The 12,951-nt window shown below is 42.4% G+C and overlaps 1 protein-coding gene across 5 annotated transcripts in view; it reads left to right on the top strand.

The window, feature by feature from the left end:
- SPECC1 (sperm antigen with calponin homology and coiled-coil domains 1) overlaps positions 1-12,951 on the top strand; it is a 74,792-nt gene that overhangs the window by 19,348 nt on the left and 42,493 nt on the right. The window contains exon 1 of one of the 5 annotated variants that reach the window (XM_058854408.1): positions 1,844-2,072. The exons of the other annotated variants lie outside the window; for them this stretch is intronic. Coding sequence (XP_058710391.1) covers positions 2,033-2,072 — 40 coding nt within the window. The 5' untranslated portion in view covers positions 1,844-2,032. Of the gene's footprint in view, positions 1-1,843; positions 2,073-12,951 lie in introns of those variants that run through there. 5 annotated transcript variants of the gene reach the window in all.

The raw sequence follows: 12,951 nt of genomic DNA, 5'->3' as shown, positions 1-12,951 counted from the left end.
GTCAGTGATTACATTTTATAATTACTCCAGGCTTGCTGCACTGGGACTTTGTTACACTATTCCCTTCTGAAATAGAATGCAGGTGATGAAGTAATAAATGTTCAGTTTCAGGATTTATCAGCCCAACAGACTTTTGCAGCTAATGTAGCCCCTCATATGAGTCCTGTTGAAGAAAAGCAGAAGTAATTCTTTAGTCTATAATGGAAGAAAATCTCTGTGGGAGATACATTCCAAAAGCAGTTGGAGGAAGTTTGCATCTGCACCTTGGAAAGAGCATGCTCAGTGCCCACCATATTAAGGTACAAGACTTAAGAGATCCTAAGATGACTTTTAGAGAAAGAAGGCGCTATCACTGATTCCTTTTTATAGAACTTTGATGGCTTATTCATGAAACAAAGCGTTTTGTGTTTGACATGTCATAAGACAGAAGTAGGCAGGAGTTGTTTAATGTCATCCAGACATAGACAGCTGTATGAAAACTTTTTACTTCATCTATAAAGTGTCAGAGGAAGAATAATGGAAAACTTAAGACTGACAATGAACTCATACTATTACACTGAAATATTAGTAAAAATCTGCTTCTATCATATTGAATGGTCTCCAGGTATTTTATTTGAAGGGATAGATTCACAACCAGACAGATTAATTCTCCATGGTTTTTTTTTTTTTTCCCAGGCTGTTTTGAGCTTAGGAGACACATTTGTTTATTATTTCTGAATTTGTTTTTAACCCTCTTGTTGAAACCAAGACTCACGAGGATTCTGTTAATTATCTACATAATGGAAACAGATCACTGGAGTCATTCAGTATCCTTGTTTCCCAAGTATATCAGGGCTCCATGAGTGTGGAGCATCTTGATGTTTTTGAAAGATGTGCTATTGGCCAGGCTCTGAGTGGGTCTGTCCTATGCAGCTGCTCCTGCAGTGCCAGTCACAGTCAAAAATATTGATGATAGAGATATGATGTGAAATCTGCTCCTGTTTGTGGCTGCAGGTCTAAATGTAGTAGTGGCTGTCGGGTTTGTTGTTTTATTAGCATAAGGGGAAATTTAGAAATCACTGTAATAGACTTTTAGGAGTAAAACACCACATCCTTGCTTCAATAAAGACAAATGGATTTTAATGGTGTTCACTGACTCCTGTATATTGTTTAATATAATAGGGATGTGAGCCTGTCGTGCTGTTCTCAGCACAGTGGAGGCTGAGAGCAGCTGGGGGTGCTCGGCTGACCCAGGAACAGCCCCTGAGGATATCAGAACAGATCTGATAGATGGAACTTGTCACACGGGGCTCATGCTCACAATCACGGTCAGGTTTTCAGAGGAGTCCAGTCTCCATTTCAACATCCTTTGGGTTTCTATATTTCCACGAGATGCTGAGCATTTCCGAAACTGAGTCCCTTCATTTTTGTGATGGTTGGGAGCTGCCCTTGCCCAGATGTCAGTGCTATGCTCAGCAGTGTAGTTAGATCTGTGGGCAAGCTCTGTTTGCTCCGTGGTAAGCATGCTTACTAACACCGAGTGTTAATTAATGTTGGCTTTGCTTTGGAGGCATTTGGCTGCTCATGTCTCTGCTGAGGGTCTCTCTGCCCTCCTTCGCCCCCCAGCCGCGTTTTGCGTAGAAATACCCTGGCTTACCGCCCGGAACGGGGCTCTGCTCTTCCCTGTGTGCCACGGCTGTTCCAGGGCAGGGAAGCTCCGCTCAAGGCGGTGCTGGAGCATCGCTCCCCGTCGGAGCCCGCAGCTGTCCGGGCGGAGCTCTGCAGCTCCCGCGGCGGCCGCTGGGTGTCCCCCGGCTCTGCCCGCTGCTCCCTCCCAGCCCTGCCGGGAGCTGCCTGGGGATGAAGGAGGAGGCGGCGCCGCAGCCGCCTCGGCGGGGGCCGCAGCGCGGCTCTGCCGCCAGCAGCTAAGAACGCGCTGCCTGCCGCTCCCCGCCCGAGCCGGGACACGGCGGAGCCAGCCCCGCTCGGACCGGCCATGAGCGGGGCGCCGGCGGCCTGAAGGAGCTCGGGAGGAGCCGGGCGGCCGGAGGAGATGGGCAACCAGCCGGGCAGAGCGGAGGAGCACGAGCAAGGTGTGTGCGAGCGGCGGGGCGGCGGCACCGCGGGGATGGCGTTTTGTTCTCGGGGGCTGCGCCCGCTGAGTCGGCACGGGGCTGTTGTCACAGCGAATACTGGTGGCTTCCAGCCTGCTGGGGACACTGCTGCTGTCTGCCTTGTAAATGCGCTTTATTGCGGTTCCGTACCTGAGATCGCAGCACCGTCCTTAGGGGAGCTTTTCTGAAAGGAATCCTTTGGAACAGAATGTCTGCAAGGGAGGGACGCTGTTCATTGACAGATTTTTTGTTTTTCCTTTTTTCTCCACAGTCTGCATGATGCAGCTAAAAAGTTACAAAGCCGATGTAGTGATGTACATAAAACTTGTCAGGATCAGCAGCTTGGAAGATCTAAATGTGAAGGCTAAATGTGTTAGCCTTCACCATTGTTCGTGGCCTGAGGCCTGAAATTTTCCAGGCCTTAGAATTTAAAATGATGCCTTTGTTGAAGGTCTCCCACCATTGTCCTTTCAGAAGTGTAGTGCTCTGCATGTTAATCAGGAGCAGATTTCATAGAAAGCTGAGAGCTGCTATCAGGTAGATCGCATTCCCTGTGTGCCAAATGTCTGCACCGTACACCAGCACGGCTGCTAATTTGTTCCTGATGCCGTACTGCTGCTTTCGTTGCCTTACGATTTATTTTGCTTGTTTCTCAAATGCTGAATGAAGGGGAAAATCCCGTAGGTCCACTAATTTCTGCTGCTTATTTCTCAGTTTCTTTCCGAATTTAGAACTCTCTAACACACAAAATCGCAATCGATTGTATTTCCTGCCACTCTGTTTCTTGCTGTTGCCATGGGAATTTCATTCACAAAATCCCATTAAAGTTGTTATTGCTTGATCAGGGGTTTCTGTGACTTCGGGTAGATATGTGGAGAGATTGTTTTAAGAGCAAATACAAATGTACCTGATCTCTGGTATTAGCCAGGGGTGCATTGTTGCTCAGGGATCTCTCACAATAGATGTGCCAGCGAGTGCTGGAACAGCAGTGAGGTGTAGTGAGAACTCTCTAGCTCTGTGTTAATCGCTGGGCTAATGAAGAACACAAAAGCTGCCAGTCACCAGAAGAAATGCTGCCCTAAGGGAAAGTTAAACTTTAGGCAGCAGAGTATGGCTGCCTACATCCCCAGCCCATGAAATCTGCTGGCCACTGCTAGCCAGTGAAGTTTTGATGGAGCTAAAAGTGTCATTTAGGAGGGATTGTACTGATAATAAACTAAAAGAGAGATGGATAATGGCCCGGGGAGTTACACTGCCGACTTCTCATCAGTTGGAGCAAACAGACTCTGATTTTGCAGGGCCATTTGAACAGCTTATTGCTATTAACACAGATGATAAATGAGTGTGCAGACCCCTTGTGGCTTTGAAAAATCTCTTTCATCCTTTGTTTTCTCTTGATTTATTTTTTTTTATTGAAGAGGAAAGAATTGTACTTCTGTTGCACCTAAGCAGTTTTTAAACTACTTTCAGTTTTTAAGTGTAGGCTTTACTAGGTCTTGTTTGAAAGTCCTCACTGTTTGTAAGGTATGAGTAGGACTAAAAACCAGTTTTTTGTATTGAACTATGGGTGCAAAACACCAATGTTTAACCATGAAAAAGAGTCAGGAGCATTCCTGCTGGCAAAAAGAAAAGGAATTCTGACAACATACTCCTTATTGTGTGTGAGAGCTCTGGCTTTGAAACTCAGTTTGTGTTTTTGACAGCTAGGATGCAAAAACCTACTTCTCACATCAGAATATGACACACCATGGTATCTCTGAGTTTTGTTTCTGCTTGAGTGAACTTAGTTCAGCTCTCATTCAGGAACACCAACATGTTGAACAGCTGTGGTACTTTTAAGCTTGTGTTTTGGAATAACCAGGCTAACCCCCAGGAGTGGGTTGCTTTATTGATGTACCTGAGCTCATGAGCCAGCTTTAGCAACAGACAATCAATTTGACAAGTTTCCCTAAGCATGACATTCAAGGTCATCTTGTCTGTCTGCCTTCTTAGGAAGCTTTATGGACATCTTATGGCTCATCTTTAAGTCTTTCACCCCAAACTTACCATCTTGGGGTACTTGGGGCAGCTTTGTTCCTCCTCTTAGTGTCAATGGGCACTGAAGTCTTTAAAAATCTGATCCTGTTATGATAAAGGTTGTCATTTCAAGTAAATATACTTATTTTCACATACTTATGAGAGTATTATGTACTTTAATGGATTTTTCTGTTAAGTGTAAATTCTGGGTGGGTTGGTCGGTGCTGTCCAGGAACAGGAAGGAAATTATTGCTTCCAAGCTGAGCAGTTGAAAGTTAACACATTAATACAGGAGAATCAAAGAACTGGGACTGACTGAGCAAGGGACTGTGGTGAGGAGAAGACAGAGGAAAGAAATCCACTGATGGGAATGTTTTAAACAGAAGACAAGACTCTAACAGCTCAGTATCATCTCAAATTAATCTCCATCTTCCTAACAGTGAGTGCCTAAAAAGGATTTGAGAGGATTGCTTGTAATAAAATTAAATTCTATAGGCTTTTCCTAGCTTCTAATTTAAAACTTAATTTATACAGCTTTTACAATCATTTGTAAGAACTTTGTGGCGTGTGACCCAAGTTTGCATCACTTCTTTGCCAAAACTCTGCTCCTTGCAAGTGGTTGGTTTTCCAGTTACCCCAGTGCTCTGAATATTCATATTTTTAAAACCAGTGGAGGTTTTAGAATGAAAATAAAGTAGTACAGAAAATGATGTGAAAGGCAAGTGAATATTGCAGCAGTCTGTCAGCAGAATTGGTTTTCTGCATTTGAAACTGGCTACCCAAGCTAAAGGAAACAGTGTATACAGCGGCCACAGCACCTGTGGAATAGCTGGAACATTTCCTGGGAGTTGTATGGAAGAATCCAGAGTTACCCAGTGCACTGTGTTTATTGGGAGAAAGCTTTTCAAACATAGTTTGCCTTGGAAACAGGGAGGCCTCGTGTTAATTGTGGACAGGAGCACTGATGTTCTTTGACACTGGTTGACACGGTGATGGGGGGTTGTTTATCCTCTAAACATCTGCAGGTGATGGATGATGAATATCTTTGGGAAGAGGTGGAAAAAATTATTCAATACCCACAAAAACTTTTGTGAAAGAATTGCTTGAATGGGAAATGTTAACTTCTCTTGTTGGAACAAGGTGACGGGTGGGGTTATCCAAGGGTTAGGCTTTTTTTGGGATTGTGTTTATTTGTAAAACATGCTTACATTGCTTGGATGAGAATATCAAGTGTCAGTGCACGCACTGAGTCAGTATTGATCTGTTTTCTTACATCTGTTGTGTCCTGGCCCAGGGGTGGCTTCATTTGAGTTTGAGGAAGGGATTTTTCAGTGTAAAACATAGGAGACTTTCAAGAGAAATGCTATTGTAGAAATACACGTTCTTGTAGTTTCTGCTCTTTGTTTTCAGGGTGTGTAGTCAGATCTTTTCTGGGTGCTCTCTTTAGTCTCCCTCATCTGCCTCTCTCTCCCAAACATGGGAGCCATTGATTTTAACTCTGTTGGATGTCAGAACACCATTTCTGCCAAGCGAGAGCTCAAGAGACCAGATGAGTTTAATGATGGTGTGGGGGGAAGGGAGGGAGGAGAGAAGGGCCAGCAAAGCTAATGAATCACATAATAGCATTCATGGAAATACCGACAGCAAGTCATGTCCTCTTGGAGTTTGGGCATCAAGCCATAGACCTTTTGTTCCCAGTGGAGCCAACAAACCACAATTTGCTCTCCACTGGATAGTTTAATTCCTTAGTCACCTCTTCCTCCCACAAATCATTCTTGTATGGGGGGTTTACAAATGCTCTCATTTTTCAGAGTAGTAACACACTGCTGATTAAACTGGTATTGAAGACGTTTATTTTCCCCTGGAGAGTAATTTTTACTTGACTTAAGCTTTTCTTCCAAGGCCAGTGAGGGCCAGCTCTGTTGACTGGTGTTGTGAGGTGACTCGAGAGGACTGACATGATTTAATCATTTCAGAAGAACTGACAAACATGTCAGTTAATGGCAGTGTCTCCTCTGCTCCTAGGCCAGTGAAATGGGAGCAGCCAGACACTGTCACAGTCTGGACTGACTCTCAGAGGAATTCAGTCATGAGTGTAACTTACCTCTGGAATTATTTGAAGCAACGTTAAGTGATAATCTGAAGTCCCCTGATTGCAAGTTGAAAGGCTAATGAATGCTAAATTAATGGAAAAGATCATCAGTAAGTTCTCCTACACTACAGGGCCTTCCCAGCCGTTTTCTGCCGTGGCTCAGAGGATGTGCTGAGTGGGAGTGCTTTCTCCATGGGCAGGATGATAGCTTTTACAAGAACTTCTAGGGCATGGCAGGCAGCAGGATGTGGTTTATGCATTTTGTGCGAGATTAATTTCCATCAGCAAAACAAAGCCATTTTTGGATGAAGGCAGGGAGCTTCTGGGAATTCTGCTGAATGAGCTGGTCAGCAAGAACTTGTCCTGTGGGTCCAGAGCTCTGGACTGTGCTTTTGCCTCAGTGCTGGTGGTGTTTAGGACCTACCAGTAGTAGATCTAACATTATAGTAAATGTAAAAGCTAATTTTCTTGATGATGGTTTGATTAGTTTAGTTAATGTGCTTGACAGCTGCAGAGTGACAAGAAAACAGCCAGGGTATGGTTGTGATTGTGTTGGTTCTGACACAGCATTAAATGACTTGAAAGACAGAAAGGGGTGAAAGGAGAAGGGAATAATGCTGGCCCTGGAGAAAAAGAGAAGCTTGCTTCTTTTTGTTTGGGCTATGTTTGGCTCCTCAAGATCTCAAAGTTGTAAAGCTGCCCAAAGAAATTTGAGCAAGTATTGCCCCTTGGTTTCTGAAAGCTGCCAGAGCCTTGGAGGTATGGAGTTTATTTGGAAGCAGTCCTGCGTTCCAGACCTTCTACCACTATTTCAGAAAAGTAATCTATTTTATTTTTTTCTCTTTTCAATTTCTCCCCAATTTTACTAATTTGCTCTTCATAAAATCTGATTTCCACAGGGAATGTAGCTTTCAAAATGACATGAAATTGTAAAACTGAATCAGAGTACTTCTCTGATTTCATTTGTACTGTGTTGCTTGAGGAGAACTTAATTTGATTTTTCACAACTGACACTAGAAGATGGACAAATATTTGATATTTTCATTATTTTCTAATACTTTCCCATTCTGTATCTCCAAGCAATTTGAGCATGATGATTGAAGATGATCTAAAACTGAGATCTCTGATGATGACAATAGACACTGTTAGATTTTCCATGCATCAACTTTTTTCTTCCTGTAATCCAAAGCAGGCATGTGTTCCCAGATCTCTTTGGAATGTTCCATCTATTATATTTCACGAAATGTTTTTCCACAAGCATCAATAGATATAGATTGCATGTTCTGAGGCAGAGCACTCTGCCCTTGTGTGCTGTGTGATCATCAGTCAGTTCTCTCAGGCTATAAATTACATCAGAGCTGCAGCTTCCTGCCCTTTTCATCAGGCTCTGGAGCACACGGCTAACAAGCTCTATATTTTTATCGGCAGCAAAATTTACATTTGAAGTTCTTACAGGCAAATTTGATATTCATCACTGGAAAAATGTGCTCTTGGGAAAGCAGAGGGCAAATATAAGTTTGCAGAGTCCAGTTCTGAGCACGTGTAGGGGATGTGTTGGCTGAAACAGGGACATACATTTTCCATTTGTTACCAGCTCTGTAGCCTTTGTATCTTGGTTGGAATTTTTCAGTTGCTTAGGAGAACTGTTAGGAGCAAAGCAAATGTGTCCATATCCCATGAGAAGAGTTATGTTCCACTCACATTCCTGTCCTGATGGATGCTTTGGTGCTAAGTGTTAAAAATCATAGCTACTCAGGCAAGTAAGAATTTTACCAGCAACTTCAATGAAATCATATTTATTAACGTACAGAATGAGAATGGCTTTTGGGGCAGGGTGCAGTTAATCCTCTGACACATTTTACTTATGTTGGATGACTTTTCTTTCTTCCCCAACTGAATTAAGAAATCCCATCCTATACTAAGGACAGAAATCTGTTTTAATTAGTCTGAAATATGTAGAATGCAGTGGTGGATTCTTCCCTGCATCTGGTGGATATTCTTCTGTATTTTTCACACCCTAAAGTCTTCTGCATTTTGCAAATGCAAATTTTGCTATTGCAGCATTTATACTGAAGATGTAGAAATCCTTATGATACCAAGTCATTATGCTCATATAATCCCTTTTATAGGAGTTAACACAAGGGTGTGGATAGTGATAAATTTGTTGGCAGGAATTGAGTTCTCTGCAATATGGGAAAGACCTTCAAAAGTGTAACTGAATACTTACTCTCATAGACAAAAATGCTGATGATTCCTGAAATAAGAGAGGTAATTCCCAGTGCTTGTGCAGAATAGAACCAACTCAGCATGAGGTTCGTTAGTCATAATTAACAGCTGGTAAGTGGGGATGAAATTCCATGAACAGGAGTCATTCCAGGACTGGTATTCTCTGCTCCAAAAGCTCCTCCAGAGTGCAATAGCCCTGGTGTTGTCTATGTGTAATAATGTGAGATAGTTGCTAAATTGCAGCCTGTAGAGAGCATGTTGCATTTTTCTTACTTAAGGCTAAATTGTCAAAATCCTGGGGTTTTTTTTCAGAAAAGAAAAAGCATTAAAAATTCTGTGACCAAGGGGAAGTGGTTCAAAGTCTTGTTCCCCAGAGCATGTAGAGTGAGCTGAAATGCTGGGAGGGGATAAGGTGGTGGTGTAATGTCCATCCTCATCTGGAAGCATTCCTTGAATGGAGTGTTCCAGAAAAGTGGTGCAATTCACTTAAATCTTCAAAGGCTTTTAAACCTTTGTCTGATGGAAGGCTGTGTACTCAGTACAGCCCGTTTTCAGCTGACTAGAGCAATGCACACAAGTCAGGCCTCCTAAAGGCCATGGCAGTAAGTTTGCTTAACCCAAAGCCATGAGTCCTAGGATTACAATCTATTTTGCCACGAGGTGGGAGGCACAGGGCTGTGAATGTGTTTTTTCCAGGCTTTTCCAGAGCAAAAGCTGATCAGGGTGGAGGTGCCAGAAGGGAAAAGCCCCTCTTTGGGGGGCTGAGGATATTTCCACAATCCTTGTCTTCTAGATCTTGAGAAATGCTTTCATAAAACCTTGTTGAGTTTGAAGAATGGACTAATCATGTTAAGAATTACTCTCAGCCTCCTCCACACATAGTTTCTTTGAGGCTGCTTGACTGTGGAAAATCTTTGACTGATCTTTTAATTAAAAGCTCTTTTTTTTTTTTTTTAACCAATGAGTTGAAGCTCTTCCTGCTTTGAAGTGGGCAGTGTTTTATAGATAAGCATCTCATTATGTTATGAGCTTTCTCCTCTCCCCTTCTGTCTCATTTTTCCTGATGTGTCTCATCCTGTGTTAATAGTTCTGATGATTTCAGTCCAGTTCCCAGTATTCACCGTTCCAGCTCCCTTAGCTCTGAGTTGGGCTCAACTAAAGCTCTGGATGAGCTGTGGGGACTAAATCAGAGTCCCTTCCCCACCCCCTCACAGAAGCAGGCTGGAAATGACAATAAAACTGGGTTTATTATGTGGCCATCACATTTCAGCAAACAAAAGGCAGTTGTAACACCAGTGCAATGCAAACTGCATTGCATTTATTGCAATTAAGCATTAAGCAAACAACTAAAAAAAAAGCTTATAGCTTTTAAATTCTGCCATTTTAGGGAAGGAAGAGGAACCTCCTTTCATGTTTCCATTTTTGATTCCTTTCTCCCTGTCTTTCTGGATTAGCAGGGTTTGAGAATTCATGAGGAAAGAAGTTCTTTTGGCTTGGTTAGTGTTGATCTTTCGGCCGAGTGTGGGGCAGCATTCCTGAACTGGAGGGTTGGGATCATGGATTCCTGACACAAAGCACTCCACAGCACTGCTTGGAGAGGCATTTTTGGCTTCTTTTCCTCTGTGCTGGCTCTGCTCCCTCAGTGGGAAGGACAAGGAATTAGAGCAGGATCCACCTTTACAAAGAAAGGTGATAAATCCCCATGCAGGTATCTCTGTCAGTCCCACGATTCAGTCCATTGCATGGCCTCCTGAACAGTTAAACAGGCTGATTTAATTAACCTGCTAATTGTGAAAATGTCAGATATTAAGCATTTCCCCTCTTTTAATCTGTTTAGTTATCCTTTGTGCTTGTGGAGAGATGTCAGGTAGATTTTGATGGTTAGAGGAGTGATCCACAGCACCTGACTTGTCTGGAAGGAGCAGGGTTCTCACTGTTCCTTCCAACTGGATTCTTGGACCAGGAGGTTTTAGGAAACTTTTTCATTAAGTTGAGCCACAGATCACATCAGTTGTGACAACCACTGTGCATGGAGGAACACATCTACTGTCAGCCACTGTTAAGTGAGTTGGTATGGTTAGATTTAGGGTTTTGTTTGCTTTTTAATTTCCTGTACTTCTCAGAACACTCAACACTGGTATTTTATCCATTATAATTGTATTTTCCAGAAATGGAAGTACAGCTGTTTTATCACCACTGTTAACCCAGCAATGACTGAGTGAAGGACTTCTGGGCTAGATGGGAAGCTGCTTTCTGAGCTGAGGAGAATTATCTCCTTGTCTGCAGGCTAGAATCAAGGAAAACCCTGGGATTCTTAGTGTAGCCAGTGGCCATTTATCTCAGGAATATTCCTAGTGCAGCCATAGGAGTTGACAGATAATTTCTCTGCTTTATTTTCCAGCAAATCCCTGCTTTTTCTGAACAGCACGTTCTGGGGGATGTATTCTTAACTCCAAGGATGTTCCCTACAGCAGTTGCTAAAAACCTTCTGGAAAGCAGAAGCCTCAGATCTAATAGATAGGAAAACAGAGGAAACTCCAAACTTACCAACCAGATCAAACAAAAAATCCCTTATTTCAGTGAAACAGTGGTGGTTTTGTCATTCTTCACAGAAAAATTCATATTTATGGATTTTTTTTTTTAAGTTGTTGTCTAAAAAACCACCAGAATAGAGTTTGGCTTAAAATTGATTTAGCTGTATGGATGAGATGATTATACCTGATCCTATCTTGTTTTCACAGGTGCATAGGCAGGAAATGTTCCAGAAAAAACAAAAATCAGGAAGTCTCATAGAAGTACACAGAAATCCCAATAATTTTGCTATGGTAATGTCACAAGTCTACAGAGTCAAGCCCCCCTCGAGGAATATAAAAATTATGTATTTTTTTGATAATGAGCTGTGATGATTGTGGAAATGATAAATTTGCCTTAAAACCAGCAAGTAGGGATACTTCATTTTAAAATAAGGGAGAATTCTCTATTTCTGTAACTTTCACCAGATTAATTCTGAGATAATGCTTACACGCTGAAAATTTTAGTCATTCTTTTGTGGGGGGTAGACAAGGGGTATAACTTGGAGGTGACTAAAGTTTTTGGCAGGCCCAGTGGTATTAACAGTTCCAAAAAAAGTAGTGTTGAGTTTACTGTAGGGATATTCAAGCAAGTGTAGGATATAGAGTTTCCCTGAACATTTGCTTTGGATGGCTCAGGGTTTGTTATGCCAGGTTACTGGGTACTCCAGAAATCCAAAGCAGCTCAGGCGTAGATTCCACCCCCTTGTGACCTGCACCAGTGTTGCTAATTCTTTGGGGTTTGTGTCCCTCATTTTGGGGGTGAACACAGCAGCACCTCGCAGTGGAGCCCCTTGGGTGCTCCTTGATTCTTGAGCAGATTAGAAAGGGAGTTTTGTATTTGTGGGAGCAAAGACTGGGCATGCACAGAGCACTTCTTGTCTTAGCTCAGTCAATTCACTTTCCTGGTCTTTGGTCCTGAGATTTGGGAGCAAAAGTTGCCCCTTACAGTAGAGTCTGCACTGCTTTTGTAGTTCTGGGTTTAAAATTTTACTCAAAACAGGGATATCCAGGCTTGAGTTTTCATTTTCAGCTTAAAAACTTCCAGGAAACTCAAGTAAACAGCATCAAAAATGTTCAGAGGGACTCTCTTGTGTGCACACTGGGCAAGTCTCTCAGGGTAAAGGGATTTTAACTACTCTGGCTGTTATTCAGAGAGGAATTGTCTGTGAACAGGCCCATAAAGAGCAGAGAAAGTCAGCTGAAATTCACAATGAGACTTTGTGAACAAGGTTTTGATCAGATCTTGTCTCATTTACCTTTTGAATGCAACCTTGTTTCCACTGTAATAGAATTAGGCTGTGACAAAGTGGACTTGAAATTCAGTTCTTGTGGCTGAGCTGAGTTTGGAACCACCAGGTACTGAGTAGAATCGATCTTTTTGTGTTTTCATTTCAGCACTTTTCTGGAAGAGTTAAATGTGACTTTCTGTGCAAGGACAACAGAGTTCTTGATCAGGTGAATCCAACAAGCTGAAAATAAAATGTGCATCATTCCTTAATTGTGCAGCAGACATTTTTCTCTTCTAAAACCACTATGAAGCTTACTGGGGTCTTTTGTGGATTCTGAGTACTTGTTTAGATGCTGAAATTTGAACTAAATGGTGACTATAAGGTTATCTCTATTATTGGGTTACATTCCTGCCATGGGAGAGTCTCTTCTGGTGGCCACCCTTGAAAAGAATGTCCTACCAATAGTTTATCTGCAGATTTAGACCATTGATGGGTAGTTTTGTCATGACTTAGTCTTTAAGTTACCAAAAGTGCCTTTTCTTGGGTGCTTTTTGTACTCCAGATCTCTAGACTCATATTTCTAACTAAAAAAATCAGCCAACCTTTACCAAGTGTTCAGCTCAAATGTCAGGGGTCTCTGTAGTCTTAAATTAGGAATTAGTCAGATCAAGATGCTTATTGCTGCTTTTTCTTTTTCTTTGCTAGTGTAGCTTTTTCAGTAC

Source organism: Poecile atricapillus, chromosome 21 (assembly GCF_030490865.1).
Source record: "Poecile atricapillus isolate bPoeAtr1 chromosome 21, bPoeAtr1.hap1, whole genome shotgun sequence".
NCBI lineage: Eukaryota > Metazoa > Chordata > Aves > Passeriformes > Paridae > Poecile > Poecile atricapillus.
This window is presented reverse-complemented; position numbering and strand designations above follow the sequence as displayed.